This window comes from Nomascus leucogenys, chromosome 22a, assembly GCF_006542625.1.
Source record: "Nomascus leucogenys isolate Asia chromosome 22a, Asia_NLE_v1, whole genome shotgun sequence".
Classification (NCBI taxonomy): Eukaryota; Metazoa; Chordata; class Mammalia; order Primates; family Hylobatidae; genus Nomascus; species Nomascus leucogenys.
This window is the reverse complement of record NC_044402.1, coordinates 78703956-78724918: the sequence shown is the minus strand read 5'-3', so window position 1 is coordinate 78724918 and position 20963 is coordinate 78703956. Positions and strand designations below refer to the sequence as shown.

The 20963-nt window shown below is 37.6% G+C and overlaps 1 protein-coding gene across 4 annotated transcripts in view; it reads right to left on the bottom strand.

Moving 5' to 3' along the window:
- The window catches only part of OSBPL6 (oxysterol binding protein like 6), a 209065-nt gene that overhangs the window by 87266 nt on the left and 100836 nt on the right, over positions 1 to 20963 (bottom strand). For all 4 annotated transcript variants that reach the window (XM_030802339.1, XM_030802340.1, XM_030802341.1 and 1 more), the window contains exon 3: positions 4410 to 4627. In XM_030802339.1, coding sequence (XP_030658199.1) covers positions 4410 to 4511 — 102 coding nt within the window. In that variant the 5' untranslated portion in view covers positions 4512 to 4627. The remainder of the gene's footprint in view (positions 1 to 4409; positions 4628 to 20963) is intronic.

The following is a 20963-nucleotide window of genomic DNA, read 5'->3' as shown; positions in this document are numbered from 1 at the left end:
GTGAAGGAATTACTCCAACTGCTCTGTAAAGAATGACCTGTATGTTGGGCAAGGACAGAAGCAGGGAGACCCACTGAAAAACTGTGACGATAGTCCAGGTGAGAAATGACGGTGGCTCAGACCAAGGTGGAGGAGGAAGAGGTGGCAAGCAGTCATCAGATTCCAGGTATATCCTGAAGGTAGAACCAACAGGATGATTCCTGGATTCCTGACCAAATGAAAGAATGGAGTTGTCATTTACTGAGGCAGTGTAAGCTGGGCAGGAGTAGATTTGGGAGGGAAATTAAGAGTTCAGTTTTGGGCATGTTAAACTTAAGATGCTTTCTTAAAATCCAAGTTGAAATCACCCTTGGTAAGTTAAATATTACTGTGACTGACCTACTGACATCCAGGATCAGGGCTTACAAATTCAAATGCTTTAAAGGGCAAGTCAGTCAACATAAATAAGTATTGAGGGCAGGTGAAGACTGTAGCTGATCAAAGAGTAAATATCCCAACTACACTGGAAGCCATTATTGAGCCCAGTCTACTGTTGTCATCAGAAATCTGGGATCAATGTCCCTAGACCTTCCAATTTTTTCATGGAAGGAAGAATCTGAATTTGTAACAATCAAATCTTACAGGGAAAAAAGTTCCACAGTCTACTAAATTCTAGAATTACTCAGTTAAATAAAAAGTTCTTACTTCGGGACTTATCGGTGTCCTTAATTTTGTAATGCACATTGCAAAAGATATTTTGTTTAGCACTTCTCTAACTTATTTGACAGAAGAACTCTCTCTTAATGCAACATCTCAAGGGGCGAGTATTCCTCGGCACACAATTTGGGGAATGCTGGTTTATTGGTAAGTCCTAGGTGTTGCATCAATAACCCTTACGCTCCCTCTTTGAATGTTTTAGGGCATATATTAATATGTTTATTGCAGCTTATGAGTCATAGTTGATCACACACACAAAGAGCCAATTTTGCTAGATGTTCTAACAGCTCATATCAGATTTAGTGAAATGCAAATGGAACAATTATTAAAGTCTTCTAACTTGTTAAATAACTAAGAGGAATCTTGATGCTATCATTGGTGAAGAAACACTTACTGAGATCACAGGGGCACTGAGTCACTTTATTTCCTAGCTCCTCTCCCTTCTTTACCAATTATGCTACCTAATGTAGTGACAGGAAGGACAGCTAGTTACTATTATGCACAGATGTTCTTTGTTTTACTTATCCATGAGTAAGGAAGACAAGGACAAATAAATCAGGAATGGAAAATTTGTAATAAAAACACAAAACTAATGTTGTTGCAGGTCTTTAAAACATATCCTCTAGGATATATTAAAACATTTGAGGTTCAAGGCTGGTCTCTGAAGACTTAAGAGTACATAATCTGTTTAAGAGAGCTCACAATACAGATAAGGAGATCAGTACATAAAAAGATAAGCAATATAGAACTGTCAAATATTGTCAGAAAGGTCTATAAAAGTTCAGAGAAAGGAGAGGGTAAAGTGGGTTTGCGTGGCCAGTGGGAGTGTCATATGAGCCAGTCTTTGATGCATAGGGAGGCATCGGGTTGAGAGGAGGGTGGTGGGAATTCCATGCAGGAAAGGCAAGTAGAGATAAAGATAGGGCAGTTTAGGACTATGATCAGACAAGACTGTTGAGGTTGGAAGGAAAATGGAACACAAGCCTGGACCAGATTATGCTAGACATGGGGTTCCAAGTAAGAAACTGTGGCCTTAATTGTGTAGGTAACAATGAGTCTGATGGATTTTGAGCATGAATCTGCCCTACTCAGGACACTTGAAATGGTGAGGCCAAAAGTGAGATAGTGAGGCAAGCACACTCTGCAGGATCCTGGGTAGAGGTGATGAGTGCTGGGCGAGGAAGCTGACAGTGGGAAGAGAAGGAAATGATAATATTATGAAGGAGGAAATGATCAACAGGACTTGTTAACCTATTGAATGTGGGAGAAGCAAAGGAGAAAGACAGACATTGACCCTGGGTCTCTGAGAGAATGGTTATCCTGATAGTAAACTGGTTTATATGTATTGATTTAAGACACAGTGGTACTGCTCAAGCAGTAGTGCATTTAAGTAGAAATGCTCAATCAATTCATTAGTGACCTAGGATTAGAACTTGAGAAGGAAAGGCAAACAATGTGCATTAAGATACCACTGTATTCTCAGCTATGTGCTAGATCCTAATTTAGGAGAGAAATGGGGCTGGAGTTTGCAATTTGGCACCATCTGCATAGATGTCAGTCAAATCAGGAGAATGGAAAGGATTCAATGAAGCCAAATTTATCACACTTTCTCTATGTCCCTTCACTATGAAAACAGTTATCACACAAAAATAGATGCACATAAAAAACACTACATCACATCACATCACATCACATGATCACTCAAAATATCTGAGTTCCCCAAGTTAATTCTGAGGTTTAGGCAGTGATTGAGATAAGGAAGGAAAAACAGAACTGTAATTGATCTCTTCTATTCTTCTCTCCCCTGAGGGAGGTAGACAGGCACAAAACAGGAGTCAGGAAGGAACCAGGGAAGAAAGTTTTTGGGAGAGTTTCCACCTGCTGAGATAAATAGGAGTAAAAATAAACTCTCTCCTTAAAGAATAATAACCCTTTGAAAAGTGTCTCTTACTTTGCTAGAACTCATTATCAATGTACAGACGTGCTCCCTTCATTCCCATCATAAAACTTTCCATTCACAAGCCAGTGAGGAGTCACACATTCCACCTTCACACTCCCTCCGGCACACCAGGGTCTCAGTGTTTCCCTGTTGCTTTGCGTGCCCATCCTGGAGCTCGGGTGCAACAGGCAGAATAACAACATGATAGATGTTTCTACAGGAGTCATCCGTCTTTCCCATTTGCCACAATTCTCCAGGGTGAGCGGGTCAACTGCTTCCTTCTTCCCAGCAGTCAGGAAGGTCATGCTGCTTACAATGACTCTCTCTCTGTTTAAATGCCCAGGGAAGGGAAAAATGGAGGAGCCATAACCAGAAAGAACAGCAGGGCAGGCAAAGGTAGACTAAATTTGCAAACTTAGAAAGCATCTCAGAATATAGTAGTTATTTAATATAAAAGTGCTTCCATTCCTGGTACTCTTACTTTCTTTGACTCTGTAAGTGCAATACAATAAATATTATAACTGTGTGTAATCACAGATTTAATGGCATGACTACTTCTAAAGAACCGAATATAGGTGTCGTCTTTGAACTCAACAACGAAAGACACCAGTATCAAAAGTTCCCCAAGACCCTGGAGTAGAAACACCCGCCTTCGGATCTGTGAAAGATATACACATTAGCACCCCTGGATTCTTACAGATTCTCCTGGAATTTCTTGCTAAAAAGGGAGAGAGAGTGTTGGGAGGGTTTCCTAAAAAGCATCCCCAGCAGTGTATTTGCACTATTGAAAATGAATTCATATATGGAAGTGGCTGTCTCAAGACCCATGTCTATATGATGGCCAATCGAATGACTGATGCTCACACTCCTAGAAACTAGGTAATATGCTTTGCAAACATAAAACGGGGTGAGGGGTGGAGAGGGTGAAGGAGAACCTGCATGATTCTTACTAATTGAAAGTTGCCAAAACGGAAAGCTTTTATAAAAAGGTAATAACACCTACTTATTGGGAATTTCCAGTTACACAACCAAGATACTATCACAAGACAAATTATGATGGAAAATAATTATGCTTAGACCTGTGCTGGCTGAAATAACAACCTGTTTTGACAATGAAGAACATTCATACGATGAATGCTCACATAACCCTGCCAGCAGAATTGCCACTTCAACAGTAATGACATAACAAAAATAACTTGCAAAATTGGCTCAAATGGGACCATGGGCGTTTTCTACCATGATTAAGTAATAACCATTTACTTTCTCTGTTGCCTGTAAACATTGTTTGGGTTCTCACAGCTCTTAATTCCTGGTATTACAATTTTATCTGTAACCTAATTCCCGAATCTAGCTGTTACCAGATTCCACAAAATACCAAACAGAGTTAGTGCTTGGCAGCCCAGTGACAGCCTTATAGGAAGACGTCCTTTGCAGGGTTCATAGTTCCCTTTCCACCTCCATGAATGAAGAGAAGAGTGTTCAAGTTCTTGATGTTGGCTTCCCCTCCAGGTGCAGGGAGAAAAAGACGGCAGGGCTTCCCATAGCCACCCTACCAGCCTTCTGTGTCTGCCTTCTAAAAAAGAGTCCTAAACCACAGAGAAGCAACAGTGGGAGCTTCATGACATCAACGAAGGTATCTACAGAAAATAACGATTTTTCACTTGGAATAAAAGACTTTACACCAAAATTTCAGAATTAATTAGCAACCCCATCCTATCTCAACGGTATTGCATTTGCATAAAACAACCAAAGGCACTTAATGCTCTTCTCTTACCTGCCTACTGTCCCTTTGGGAGGATGTTGAAGAGGAGGCACTTCTATGGGCTGGAGTGGATGTTTTATGAGCAGGAGAAATGCCCTTCTCATCTGAACTCATCGCTGCAGTTAGAGTCTAGTTTTATGCACTTAAGACCATCCCAGTCTTCTCTCAAATCCACAAACAAAGAAGTAGATGATTTTTCAGCTTCATTCCATTTCATGAATCAGGTTTGACTAAAAAAGAGCAGGCAATATTGAGGGTGTCAAAACCACCTAAAAGCAAAACAAACAAGCCTCATGTAGGTAATTAAAAGTCAAATTAAAATCATTATCTTTAGGATGAAATATTAATTTGTGTTAGTGAGAGGAAGAACTCTGACACATTAGGAAATACTTCTTCCTCTAGATTTTAAGGTGGAAGATGAAAGTGTTAGTATGTAAAAAAAAAAAAAAAAGGACTGTCAACAAGCAAAATGGGAAGAAATCATGTACGAAAGTCATATTCTCTCCTCTTGCATTTTCTTTGTTTTAAAGCAGATTATAATGCTATATTTGAGACCCTAATGCCAAAGACGCCAGATTCTCCTCTGGAAACATAATCTCTCCTACCCAATGGACTAGAATAAGAGCTCGGTCCATGTTTGTCTTCAGTTTAGTTTAGCTATGTCATGTATGTGATGGTTAAATCCAACACAAAGTAGTCAGTTACAAAAGATTTAATGCATTATGTTAAACACATTGTGTGCATCCTGTGATCCAGCATTTGTGAAGGATCAAGGAATACATATATCCACAGTTATTTGTACCTTAAAACTATAGCATGCCTACATGTGACTCTCAACAACCAACATGCTCGCAAACATCTACAGATTGACAGGTTATCTTAGAGCAGGAGTAAATGGAGTTCCTTCACTTATGCACAGCCAACAGCCACTCCAATTTTTTTACTTGGATTCATGTAAGGAAGGTTTGCATTGTTAGTATTAAGGTTAAAAGAGAGAAACTCTTAAATTGGCCTTGTCTCCAACACAGCTATGCTAAAAAATGTTAAAAGGTAAGCACTATGGTATAATATCAAAAGCTTAAAAAATAATATTTCCCAAAAGATAGACAATTAAAGTGAACTTTATCCTCTTACAAGAAGAAGGTCACATTCTAACACCCATCTTAATGCTAATATCTTCTTGGAGGAAGTACAGAACACCAGAACACTTGTGTAGGCTTGTTAGCACAGGTTGGGAAGGAAAGCTGCTCGCAAGAAACAGAAATCAATTTTTAGGCCACAAAAAAGTGAGACTTGAACTTCAGTCCAAAGGGTGAGACACTGAATCAGGTAAACAAAAAAAGATGGAGATATGTGGGCATTATGAAGACAGTGACTGAGGTGAACTAATGGATCTGGGAGTTAGAGCTGAGGTCCAAAGGATGAGGAGTTTACTAGATACCAGGGTGTCTGGCGTGACATAATCAGCAGACGAGTGGTAGCCAATATGACTAGAGTCAGAGATATGGCGATATGGTGGTCAAAGAAATGCAGAGGTCAGTCCCTGCAGGACCTTGTAGGCCACGACAGTTGCTATGGGCTGAATATGTGCACCAAAATTCATTTGTTAGAAACCTAACCTCAATGCAACAGTATTGGGAAGTGAGGCCTAATGGGAGGTGTTTAGGTCATGAGGGTGGAGCCCTTGTGACTAGGTTAGTGCCACTATATAAACAGCTTGTGATATGGTTTGGTTGTGTTCCCACCCACATCTCATCCTGAATTGTAGTTCCCATAATCCCCATGTCATGGGAGGAACCAGATGGGAAGTAATTTGATCATGGGGGCGGTTACCCTCATCCTGTCCTCATGAGAGGTCAGACCTGATGGTTTTGTAAGGGGCTTTCCCCTCTTTTGTTTAGCATTTCTCCTTGCTGCTGACATGTGAAGAAGGAAGTGTTTGCTTCCCCTTCTGCCATGATTATAAGTTTCCTAAGGCCTCCCCAGCCATGCAGAACTGTGAGTCAATTAAACCTCTTTCCTTTATAAATTAGGTGCTCTTGGGTATGTCTTTATTAGCAGCATGAGAATTGACTAATACAGCTTGTGGGAGTGTGTTCTCTCTTTTCTGCTTTCCTGCCATATTAGGACATGAGGTTCCTCCTCTCCAGAGAATGCAGCATTTGAAGTGCCTCTTGGGAGCAGAGAGACAGGGCCCTAACCTTCTGGTGCCTTGATTTCCCCGCCTTCGGAACTGTGAGAAAGAAATTTATGTTCTTTATAACTTACCCAGTCTTGGGTATTCTGTTATAGAAGCACAAGTGGACAAAGACATTGGCATTTTGATTTTTATCATAAGCATGAGAAGCCATCGAGACGTAACCAGATTTGTGTTACTAAAGGGTGATTTTGGCAGCTGTGGGGAGACTCCAAGTGGGGAAGTAAAGAAGATGAGGAGGGCCCAATCAGGACTCAGGAGAGGATGGGAGAGTGCTGGCAGAAATTCCGACACTGAGTCCTGTGTCCTGTGACTGGACATGGTGGGGGAGGCAGGGTTGAGGCTAAATCTTAGGTCTCTGGCATTCTGAGCAAGAAATGGTCAAAGGAAATCCAAGATCCATGGGAAAGTCATGACTGTGGTTAGAGACATTGCTGAAGACATTCAATTGGAGACAAACTCTTGGAAACGTAGGTCTGGAGCTCAGGGAAATCTAGGCTGGAGATGTAAATGTTTAATAGACTATGGTAATGATACAGATATATTAATCAGATCCTTGAAGATCATGTAAATTTCACATGTGCCAGTAAATGAAATTTTATATGGTCCTATAGTTATATTTTTTATAATGGATTATGTCACCCTGAATGTGTTATTCAGGATTTTAATGGTCACCTGTTTATAGAGGATACCTAAAAGAACAATCCCAATAATTATAGGGAGAATTTTTATAAACTGTGAGAACTGGACATTCTAGTGAATAGAACTTGTAATCCAGTCTTAAAATTTCAACTTCACTGTCACCGCAGGAAAAATGAAAGCTACTTTCCCTCCAAACTGGGAGACTTTCTCTTGAAACAAAACTAGTCTTTGGACAAACAGAAATGGAAAGCGCTGTATATCTCTTCTGTGAGCTAGAGATAGTTCCATTCATTATTGGCAAAAGGTAGTAATAAACCTCCACTTGATAGATGATCATCTAATCTTTTTGTTTTATGAAGGCATTCTAATAAGTGAGTAAAGTTTCTGATGCCAAGCTGTGGTGCCAGCAAACAGAATGTACAGATACTGCTCGGATCCTTGATTTGAAGTACTTAGCTTTCTGGTCCAAGATGTTTTACAAGTAGATGCTGACTCTTGAGCCAAAAAGGAGGTACTTTTGTGATGCGTTCAAGTGCTCCCAAGGGATGAGGTTGTAACAACCTAACTCATTAAACTGAAATCCATTTGGAAGTAAATTCAATCCAAGGTATATTTCCTCTGCTGGATTTTTTCATTTAAAAAACTGTACTTTTTTCATTAACATCAATGCTAACACCTTGATTTTTGTTTTAATTTAAAATGACATTTTCAGGATAACTTGTTTATGATAAAAGGGCAACATTTCAGTTGAACTACAGTTTAAATATGTTGAATAATAGCAAAATGAAGAAAAATAAGAGAACTTAATTCATTCCAAGAATTGTTTTTGAGGTTATTGTTGTTGTTTCTATGAATTTTTGTTATTTTTTTAACAGAAAGGGTTTCAAGTACTTAATATAAAGTTGAATGAGATGCCCGTTAAAGATTATTCCAACCAATTTTCAATCAAGTGTTTGACCACCTGCTCTTTTTCAAATGCATTATAAAAGTAAGTCTAAACTCTGAGAGAAGGTTATTCTTTATTCCTAGAGTGTAGGAACTGCTATAACATAAAAAAAAAGTCATCTCTATGAAAAAACATTTTCGGAAATTGCCTAAACAATATTCCAAACCAAAGAAAGGACATAAATTTTAAAGTCAACACCAACATAATTACTATACTCAACGAGAAAAGTATTGTGGCTGAAAATAACAGCAAAACGAGAGAGCTGAACATCTAATTTTTCTATCTGATTCTTCCTTTATAACAGTGGGAACACTATAAGTATTGCTAAGTGCTATAACATTTGCATTTTCATTGAGTGGCATAAATCTCAGATTTATGACCCAGGGACCTAATTAAAGCAAAAGCTGGTAGGGAAGACTTCTAGAACTTGCTGTTCAAAGGCATCATAAATTGCATGTGTCCAGAAAAACACTTAAGATTGGGGACCACTTACCCTGAGCTAAGTTGTAATGTGACACAACCAAGCCCCAAATGTCTTTCTCACAGTCCTGAAGGCTGATAAATCAAGGCACCAGTAGGTTAGGGCCCCGTCTCTCTGCTTCCAAGAGGCTTACAAGAAAGGTTTATTTTTAGCTCATTTACATGTCCTTTAAGTCAGCTGCAGACCTACCTTGAGTCCTCTTCATTCCAGGCTTAACAAACAGCCCCCAGGAGAGGCAGGGCAAAGAGCCATTGCAGAACCATGGGATGGTTCTTAGAGCTTTTGCTTGTAGGTGGTACAGGTTAGCTCACTCACGTTTTATTGGCCAAAACAAGTCACATGGCCTAGGTGAGTCAATGATGCATGAAACTATAGTTCTTCCAGTGGGCGAGGCAGTAGATATTTGGGTATAATGATAATTTACTATCATTTAACTAAACTATAGGAAAAAGTTAAAAGTACAGCTGAAAATATTTAAATTGACTCCAGTTACATCACTGAGAGATAACCCTTGTTAACATTTTTGGTTCTACTTTAATCAAAGTAGGAGAATAATATTCACACTATCTGCAGTATGGTTTTTCGATCAACAATGTATCACTAATTTTTGATAAACAAAGAAATTTCAACAATACCATTCTTAATCATTACAAATAAGACTACCACACAGATATACCACAATACATTTAACCATTCTTCTTTTGGGACATTTAGGTTGTAATCAGTATGTTTTGGAACAATGAGATTTATCACAAAAGAGTTTGTAATAGTTATACATTTAGTTTTGATCATTATAAAAATGACCCTTTTCATTCCTTTTAATACTTTTTGTTTTGCTTTATCTGATATCATCTCTTCCCTTTCCGCTTGCAAGTGATTAAATAAACTTTGTCCATCCTTCCCATTTAAACTTTCTGTATATTTTATATTATGTGTCCCTCTAGTAATGATCAGGTTGAATTGTTCAAAAAATCTAATTTTAGTGAAGTATTTCCAATTTCTATTTAATGTTATAACTAATAATTGATCTTACCCCTGCCATATCATTATGTACTTTCTATTTTTTTGGTTCTTCTTTGTTTCCTTTAATGCTTGATGGCTTTGCTTGGTAATCTGGCTTTTGCAGCATACTGACTTTCATATGGTTTTAATAGCCTTTTATATTTGACAATAATTTGAAAGATATAATTCTCCTTTTAAAGTTCTATTTCCACTTCCCTTTACGTTTCTCTAAATCACACTGGAATCCACAGTCTGTAAGTGACAGTTAAGAGTAAAATGGGGCTGGGTGTGGTGGCTCATGCCTGTAATCCCAGCATTTGGGAGGATAAGGAAGTAGGATCACTTGAAGCCAGTAGTTCAAGACCAGCCTGGCCAACATAGCGAAACCCTGTCTCTACTAAAACTACACAAATTAGCTGGGCATGGTGACACACGCCTGTGATCCTGTCTATTCGGGAGGCTGAGGCACAAGAATCACTTGAACCCGGGAGGTAGAGGCTGCAGTGACCTGAGATCACGCCACTGCACTCCCGCCTAGGTGACAGAGCGAGACCCTGTCCCCGCTGCCCCCGCCGTAAACAAACAAAACAAGCAGACCTTCATCCTGCCTCCCCTACCCCCTGTATGGCAGATGCATCTGACAGCAATAACTTCAGCACACCCTGAGAGTGACCCTATGGTCTAAGAAGAATGTGTGTCCACAGTCCCAAGCATAAGGAGCGAAAGAAAGAAACAAAACAAAGAAAGGAAGGAAGGAAAGAAAGAAAAAAAGTAAGTTCATCTGGAAGAGTAAACATAAGAGAATGACAAAGAATATTTTAAAAAATAATGAAAGATACTTTATCACACGCTAAAGCTATTTAACAGCTTTCCTGCTTAATAGTAGTAGTACGGGGCCAGGAAAAGCAGATGGAACAGACAAGAATTCTAGAAACTAGTCTATGCAATGACAAAAAGGATCTTAAAAATATCAGTAAGAATATTATTCAGTGCAAAAAAGATATGAGCTATCAAGGCCATGAAAAGACATGGAAAAACCTTAAATGCATAGTAAGTGATCATTTCACCAGTAATAATTTTCCAAGACTTGTCAGTCACTTTTTGATTCATCACTTGGTTTTTGGCCATTGCCAACATGTTTTGAAAGAAAGATTAGATAATGTCATAGCTCATATTTTAACAGAAAAATAATACTGGGAAATATGGTTCCAATGACTGCTAACAGACACCAATTGTCAGCACAATGCAAAGACTTTTTGGCAACAATAAGACATAACATAACATTTTGCCCTACTTTGTGACCTTAAATGATGACTCATAAATCCCTAGGTGTGTACAAATTCTTACTAAGGCACTATATGATTTCAACAGTACATGTCCTGTTCTCTGGAGCAATTTGCTGTCAAAACAACCATTTCTGCACTGAGTCGAGGCATTCTGAGGAGCTGGCTAGAGCAGACAAAATGACTTGGGTTAAAAATGTCCTTGAACCAACCCTTGTGCATTGTTGATGGGAACAGAAAATGATGTAGGTGCTGTGGAGAACAGTATGGCAAAAAAAAAAAAAAAAAAAAAAATCTAAAAATAGGCCGGGCACAGTGGCTCACACCTGTAATCCCAGCACTTTGGGAGGCAGAGGTGGGTGGATCACCTGAGGTCTCTAATAAAAATACAAAACATTAGCTGAATGTGATGGTACTCGCCTGTAATCTCAGCTACTCAAGAGGCTGAGGCAGGAGAATTGCTTGAACCTGGGAGGTGAAGGTTGCAGTGAGCTGAGCTCGTGCCACTGCACTCCAGCCTGGGCAACAAGAGCGAAACTCCATCTCAAACAAACAAAAAAACTAAAAATAGATTGCCATATGATCCAACAATTTCACTTTTAGCTATATGCCCCCAAAAGAACTAAAATCATAGGCTAAGATACTGTACAACCATGTCCATAGCAGCATGTAGCCAAAATGCGGAAGCAACCCAAGTGTCCATCAATGAATGAATGAATATATTTAGAAAAGGGTTATATTCATGCAATGGAATATTATTCAGACTTAAAAAGGAAGGAAATTCTGACACATGTAATGACATAGATGGACCCCGAAGGCATCATTTTAAAGTGAAATAAGTTAGGCACAAAAGAACAAAAAACAAATACTGTATGATTTCACTTATATAAGATATGAGGTATGCAGAGTAGTCAAATGTATAAAGACAGAAGGTAGAATGGTGGTTATCAGGGTCTGTGAGGAGGAGGAAATGGAAAGAGTTTGTGTTTAGTGGTTACAGAGTTTCACTTTGAAAGATGGAAAGGTTCTGGAAATGCATAGCGGTGATGGATACCAAACAATGTGAATGCACTTAATGACACAGAAGTGGACACTTCAAAGCAGTTAAAATGATAAAATTTATGCTACATATTTTGCTACAATAAAAAGTTCCTGAATCACCAGCTATTATGACTTCTACAATATGCAGACATTAATTTTATACTATTTTGTGGTCAAGTTTCATCTTCTTTATGAAATCTTTCCTAACCTATTAGACAGAATTGTCACTCCAATCTGTATTACTTCTATACATACACATACATATATTTTTGAACATACACTGCACTGTATTTATTTGACTTGATTCTGTAAGATCAATGAAGGTGGGGAGTATGTCACTTTTCTCATCATAGTCCAATGTCATGAGCCACAAAAGCCATTCGGTTTGTTTACTGAGCTTATCACTTTAATTAAGACTTAAATCTTCCATTATATCCATTAAATAACATTGATTGTGCTTGCAGACTATAGATATCCACCTTCATATTAGTTCTTTTTCTTTTCTAATTTTTTTGAGATGGTGGTCTCACTATGTTGCCCAAGCTGCTCTTGAACTCCTGGGCTCAAGCAATCCTCTCACTTCGGCCTCCCACAGTGCTGGGATTAGAGGCGTGAGCCACTGTACCCAGCCTAGTTCTTTAATTTTATTGTATTTACCTAAAGATAACCCAAAATAATCCACATGATTTGTAGACTGGAGTTTCCTATCTGTTCAATAGTGAGCTGGAGAGAAAGACTGTACAAGGTTAAACATTCCCAAGATAAAATCTCTCAGTTGCCCTAAATAAAGGCCTGCCAGACTGCTAACGGTACTATACGGGCCTGAGGGACATTAGGAATAGGAAATAGATGCAGTAGCATTAATTCTTTCAAAACACCAATGATGGGTTAGCCTGGCCACACAGAATTATGGCACCTGGCACCTGATTTACTAGATACCATCTACTAATTACAATATCTCATGGTCAGGAATCTTAAGCAGAATTTTGAAAACCTGTCATGCTCCAGAAGAGCAGTGTTTATGCAAGCCATTACCCACATATCAGGATGTCCAAAATTCTACTCGTGTTGGGCATTCAAGCATGAGTGTTGGTTTCAATTATTGCTCATTCATTGTTACATGAGGGAAGGAACAGCTGACATAACTGAGATTCCACTGCCAGGTCCTAGGTTCTGCAGCCTTGTGAACTCGTTTAATTGGAGTGTGGTAACCTTGGCACATATCTAGTGGTGAGCTGGAGCTGGCATGCACTAGCTCAGGAGCTATGTGCATCTCTCCCCAGTTCAGGGCTTCAAAGACATTCCCCTGGGACCTTGAAATAGACCGTGGTGGGAGTATCTATGCCATGCGAATGCTTCAAATCTGGGCTTTTTGTTTTGTTTTAAAGAGCTGATTGTTAAACATTTGCCAGTACACCACTGTGTGTGGTGGTTTTCATTGTAGTGGTTTTCATTTTTATTTTTACTCTAAAATATCCCATGGATTGCCTGGGTTTGAAGCCAATCCCAACACATAGCTAGCCATTTCCTAGCTATGAAACCTCAGGCAATTTACTGAAGTCTCTTTGCTTCAGTTTCCTCATCTATAAAACAGGGATAGTAATAACTCTTCTTCACAAACCCCAAGCTTGGGAAATGGCAGTGCTAATCATCTACTACATAGGTTCTCAAGGGTAGCATTGGGATCAACATGTCACTTGGGAACTTCCTGGAAATGCAAATTCTTGAGCTCATCTATGCTTGTGAATCAAAACCTCTGAGGGTGGTGCCCAGCAATCTGTGCTTTAATAAGCCTGCCAGCAGGCAGCAGGTATGCCAAGTTGCCAATTGGGCCCCATTCTTCACTGGCCTAACACCAACAAAGCTAGGGAATAGTAACACAGTATCAGACACAGAATCACCGCCAACTCACAGACCTAAAACCCCAACAATAAAGGAATTGCTAAGATTTTTCCTCTGAAATTAAAAAAGTTTTGGAACAAGAATTTTAGAGATAATTAAAGCATGTAGCATTGAACCTGTATATATTCCTAAATGGTTTTTATACTGCAAATTAGTTTTAACAACTTTAGATAGCTTACAAAAAATGACTTTCTTATAAACAGAGTACCTCCATTAATTTTTTATTATAATTAATCTTTAAATAATTTTATTATTTTTATTATAATTGTGTTTTATTATAATTTTTATTATATAAACACAGTACCTTCCAATAAAGAAAACAAATCAAAAAGCTCTATCATGAGCCCACAGGACTTCCGTTGTCCACTAATCCTTGCAATTGCAAAGTGTATCAGATTCCAGATTCAGTAACCCAAGGAGATAACCAAGTCACTGTCTTTGACTAGATGGGGGATGGAGGGTAGGTGGTGCTCTGCAAAGGTTTTATGCAAAGGGTCAGACAGAAAATATTTCAGGCGTTGTCAACCATACAATCTCTGCTGTGGCTACTCAAACTGCCATTGTAGTGGAGAAGTAGCCTTAGACAATATTCAAATGAATAAACATGATTATGTTCCAATAAAACTTTATTTATAATAAGAGGCTGCATATTTGGCTTGTGGGCTATATTGCTGAACCTTGGAGTAACTCCTAGACTATGAAACATCAAGATGCATTCTTAGAACCAGGTATTGGCAAGTACTTTCAAAGACTGTAGATTACTAAACAGCTTCCCATGGCAGGCAGGTCTGTTAATCTGCACTACAGTTGGTAAATCATTTACACAGGACATTCTGAATTTAATTGCTTCTTGCCAACTCCAGATTTCCCTATCTCCCCTAACAAGTGAAAGAAGATATTTTATGCTTGCAAATGTACAAATTGAAAAATATTAATAAGATAAAAGAGGAACTTGTTTTCATCAAAGTTTTATTTATGTTAGTTTTATTAAAAACCCCATGAGAAAAAGAATTGCTAAGTTCCACCTGAAGGATAAAACCCTAAGTAGTCCAAGAGTATTTTAGGAAAATGCATGAACTAAAAAGAAAAAAAGACCTCGAAAATTGCTAAGAGAGTAGATTTTAAGTGTTCTCACCACAAAAAAAAAAAAAAAAAAAAGCTAACGGTGAAGTAATGCACATGTTAATTAGCTCAATTCAGCCGTACCCTCAAGACTATATATTTCAAAACATGTTGTACATGATCAAAATATACAATTTTGATTTAATTTTTAAAAATCCAGAAATGTTCCAAAAAAAAAAAAAATAGCTGTGGCGTCCAAAGCTAACTGACGTGACCAAAGAAACAATTTGATAACACAGATGGTCTCTGACTTACAATGGTCTGACTTAGAATTTTCCGACTTTATGATAGGTTAATCTCATCATAAATTGAGGAACAGCTATACTAAAATCTCTTCTCCTAAAGCTAATGTTATCCCTTAATCATCATCCTACAGTCCAGAAGATATCTGTTTTAAACATTAAATGCAACAACCTGCTCTTAGCACTAAAATTTAGCTCATGAAAATCTTAAAATATTTGAGTAGCTTAATTGTACCTTTCAAAAAACGTTTTCCAATCAATATTGGATAATTTTAAGACGTCTGTTATCATGTATTATTTCGTAATGATGATGACTGTCTCACTTTCTGCCTTTGAAACCAAATCTGGAGAAATATGTCTATTCAAAATATTTTTCAGATTCTAAAAATATCTAGTTACTTAGGTTTTACCTCCTTTTTCAATTAGGTTCAAAATTGGTATAACCCATAATTATATGGAACAATGCAGTGCATTTATTCTAGGCATAAGACACCTAGTGGGAAAGTAGAATAAAATAATTGAAAGAGAAACTGAATCAGAAAATCCAGGACATGCAGTCAATGTGCACATGGTGACTGCTGATAATTCTTTGTTTTTCTGAATACTTCATTATTATTTGAATAAAATACTCAAAAGGATTTTTTTAAAGACTAAGAACTCACTGTCAAGTCCTAGATCCTAAAGATCTTCTCCTATTTTTTCTAAAAGTTTTATAATTTTACTTTTTATATTTAAATCTGTGATCTATTTTGAGTTAATTTTATATAAGGTATGAAATTTAGAGGTTCACTGTTTTATATACAGATGTCCAATTGCTCGAGCACTATTTGTTGAAAAGGCTATTATTTTTTCATTAAATTGCTTTTGTGCCTTTGTCAAAAATTAGTTGGCAGAGGCTGGGAAGGGTAGTGGAGGGTGGGGGTAGGTGAGGATGATTAATGGGTACAAAAAATAGTTAGAATGAGTGAATGGGGCCTAGTATTTAATTGCATAACAGGGAGACTATAGACAACAATAATTTAATTGTACATGTAAAAATAACTAAAAGAGTATAATTGGATTGTAACACAAAGGATACATGATTGAGGGGATAAATACCCCATCTTCCATGATGTGATTACACATTGCATGCCTATATCAAAACATCTCATGTGCCCCATAAATATATACACCTACTACATACCCACAAAAATTAAATATAAAAAATTTTTAAAAATTAGTTGGGCACAAAGAAAAGCAAAAACGTAAACTAACTCTATTTGTAAGTTACATTGGATTGCTGAAGTTTAAGAAATTAAAATGAAGCATTTTAGCTTATTTTTTGTCTAGTCCAAAAATGAGCAATGGGACAAAAGTCCAAAATGGAAAGAGAATTCAGGTCATGGGTTCTCCCACCCACCACTCTCCCCAAAACCCCTTTCTGTGGAAGTGTGGCTTCTTCATCTTTGTAAATCTAAGCAACATTGTACTTGATTCAGTACACATTTTGGCATTTCTTCACCAGTATCTTTCTTTTAAATGTTTTATTTTGGAATAATTTTAGATTTGCAGGAAAGATACAAAAATACTATGGGAAGTTCCCATACACCCTTTACCCAAGACTTCCTCCAGTTTTCACCAGTTTTTCAGAAGCTGACAAAACAAGACATTTTCATCTGAAACTTTAACTACTTACAGTGCCAGCTGAAAAAAAATAGACATTTGAAAATAAATTCAAATGCCAAAACTGCAGTTATTGTTTAAATAAACTCTACAGTACTTTCAAATTTAGTATTCTAAACATGAAAAAGTCAGCAAATCACCTGCAGTTCTCAGATCAATTGTTACCTCAGAATAGGCACACACCTTGTCACTTTCTAGAACAATACTCTTTTCATTTCCTTCATAGCTCTTAGCTCACTCAGTATTTATATTATCTGTGTACTGGCTTACTGTCTATCTCCAGAGACCTCATCTGTCTTGTTTCCTGCTCTCCTTGTTATAACCCCAGGGCCCATAACAGTGCCTGGAGGATACTGAGTGGACACTCAATAGACTTTGCTGGCTGAATGAATGGATGGATGGATGAATTAAAGCCTGTCTGAATGACCAAACACTTGAGATGTCGCGGGGATGATGTAAGACACATGATAAAAGACATCCATTTAGATGACTCTTAGTTCTAAAACGTTAACCCTTTAAATAACTAGCACCAGCCATACACAGTTGAAGTTTTGGGGAGCATGTGTGTTTTTCCTTCATCTTTGTGGTCATTTCTTCCAGGAGCAAAGTTTAGAATTGTTGCTTGGAAAGCCAAACCTTTCAAAGGAGATTTGTGTTGTTGGTTCACTGCAACAGTAGTTCCTGGCATTAATCATTTGATACGCAAAGTGAATAAAGTAAAATTTTAAATTACTATCAAAGATAGACTTACTAAAATATTAATCATTCTTCTGTATGTAAAACATATTTGAAAAATAATTCACAAATGTTGGATTTCAATTTTATGGTCGTTTGGGAACAAGATATTTTGAGAAGACAGGTTAAAAGTTTACTGGAAGGTCCTGTACCAATCATTGAGTTTTGGGAAAAAAAAAAGTTTACTAGAGTGTGGGGGATGGGAGGAGGAAGGAGAGGATCAGAAAAAATGACTAAGGGGTACTAGGCTTAATCTGGGTGATGAAATAATCTGTACAACAAACCCCCATGACATGAGTTTACCTATATAAAAAACCTGTATATGTACCCCTGAACCTAAAATAAAAGTCAAAAATGGAAGTTTAAAAGACAAAAAGGGGAATGGTCTAGATCTCCATCTTCCCTTCCATTGCCTATCTCTGAGATTCAGGTTCAAGGAATTAACTCGTTGTAGGAAAAAGACATCAAGGATGGATGGATGGATGGATGGATGGATGGATGGATGGATGGATGGAAGGCAGGAAGGAAAACAGGGAAGGAGGAAAGGAAAAAGGGAGGAAGGAAGGAAAGAAGGGAGGGAGGGAGGGAGGAAGGAAGGAAGGAAGGAAGGAAGGAAGGAAGGAAGGAAGGAAGAGACTGTTCCTATATTTTCTGTTCCTATAATATCTGTTCCTATATTTTCTATGAACACTAACATTCTCCAAGGGTCAGATATAACAAAATGTGTCCAGAAAACAAAGCACTTGGTCACTTGACAAACCAAAGAAAAGAAAACCATTCCAAAACAAGTACCATAAGTATCCATTTATCAAATAAAAGGAAGCAATAAAAAGAAGAAGCAATAAAATAAAACCACTGGAACACCTTCAGTCTCACTGCTTTATTTAGAGTGTTTGTCTTTCCTTTGTTTCTGGACCTGCATGATGATGAATAGTGGACACTAACAAAGGCATTCGGTATGGCACACACTGATCTACCATCCAAAGAGTACAATCATCCCACTGTCACTCCTGGAACACCTGTGTATGATGCAGTGAGTTGCAAATAACTCAGATAATCTGGTGAACTAAAGATTTAATAGACTGAATATCACTGCCAAGAAACATATGAACATTAATACTAAAAATGGAGTTAGGGAGAAAAAATTCATCTTCTGTCTTCATACAGAAATTTTGAATGACTAAAAATAATAGTGATAATAAAAGGTAAAATAAAAAACCTCATTGTTAACTCTTTATTCTGTGAGATTTTCTCTACATAAAAATATAACAATAATTAGTAGTTGTCATGCTGAAATTATTAATTTGAAACTATTTTGTGTGCTCAAAGGATATAAATACATTTATAATGCTGTTTTGAACCAATGGTTTCAATGTAAAAGAAAAAAGATACAAACATAAAATTAAAAAATTAAGACTCCATAAAGTTAACTCAGGAAAATCAGCATGAACTCATCTTTTTTTTTTCTTTTTGGACATATGTATTTTCTACCTTGTTTCCTGAAAAGGCATGGAAACACTGACAATCCATGGGAATGAGCACCTCTAGTGCCCAACTATAGTTTCTAAATTCTGTTTCCTATTAAAAAGAACCAGGCTGCTTGGAATGGCTGATTCTTAAACTAAGGTATGGAATGCACAAAAAGAATTTGGGGCAACCTGTTGTATCAAAAAGTAGAGTCAAAGAAATTGATAGGACCAGGGATGGTTTGGGGATGTTCTGTATCTTGGTCTGGGTGCTGATTATATAGGTGTGTCCAGTATGTGCAAATTCCCTGTGATTCACATATGATAGGTTCTCTTCTCTATACATATACACAGGAGCCAGGTTGAAAGGGCTCACAATGAATAAAGAAGGTTTTGTTTGAGCATCAAAATGAAAAAGAAAACACTATAATTAAGTGTGTGAAACATAACAAATATTTTTTTAAATCCATGAATTTACAATGATTCTGAAGAAAAAAGGGAAGTTTCTCACTAAAAAGCAGAAATATCACCTTTTGAAGAAACTATAGCACTAACTCTGATATTGTCAATTACTAGGGAAATATTAAGCACTCACCCTGCCCTTCCTATATGAACTGTATTTCAGGGCCACCAAATACTAGTTGATGATGGAAGTTCTTTATAAAAGAATGACAGCTAACAAATGTAGAAGGAATAATAATAGGATGGGGTGGGGGTCACCATTTTTATAACCCCTAATGACATAATATATTCAGGCAATAATTATTGGCTGACAAAATCATGAAGTGAAAAAAACGGATGGGGGAACTTTAGAATAGGAGGATCACGATGTTCTTCCCCGAAACACGGTCCAATGACAGCATCACTAAAAGTGGGGTAACCAGACCATATGTGCCTCCTGAGGTGGCACTACGTAAAGTACACAGCAAAAGGAAGCAGAATTCTTGCCAGAATAGTTAAATCTGAATCCAATCAAGCATCTTGATCTAACTTCCAAGTTCTAGTAAATTTGAGTAATAGAGAAAAAAGTTAAGTAACAACAATCAGACAAACCCAGTATGTGGAAAGTTCTATTCCCAAAGTAGCTTAATTTCAACAAGTGAATTACTTGAGAAAAGAAAGGGAATATTCTAGATAAGAGTTTTATGAGACTCAATAGCCAAATGAAATGTATGCACTTCTTCAGATCTGGTTCAAATAAACCAACTATTGAAAGAGAATTTTGAGACAATCAGGGAAATTTGAATATGGAATGAGTAGTAAATGACACCAAAGAAGTATCATTCACATTGTTAGGTGTGACATGGCAATATGGTTCTGTAGGAAAATGTGCATATTAAAATATGCCTACTGGAAAGTGCAGGGGTGGATATGACATGATGTCTACTTCTAATGACTTCTGATAAATGGAGAAGGAGATAGATGAATCTGAGTGTGTGCATATGGTTGTTCATTATGCTATTCTTACATAAAAGTGTAAGTTTGAAATTTTTTCAAATGAAATGTATTTTTAAAATATAGAAAACAAAAACTGTCTGGGCACAGTAGCTCACGCCTGTAATCCCAGCACTCTGGGAGGCCGAGGCGGGTGGATCACGAGGTCACGACTTTGAGACCAGCCTGGCCAATATGGTGAAACCCCATCTCTACTAAAAATACAAAAATTAGCTGGGTGTGGTGGCATGCATCTGTAGTCCCAGCTACTCGGGAGGCTGAGGCAGGAGAATCGCTTGAGCCCAGAAGGCAGAGGTTGCAGTGAGCCAATATTGCACCATTGTACTCCAGCCTAGGTGACAGAGCGAGACTCTGTCTCAAAAAAAAAAAAAAAAAAGAAAGAAAAAAAGA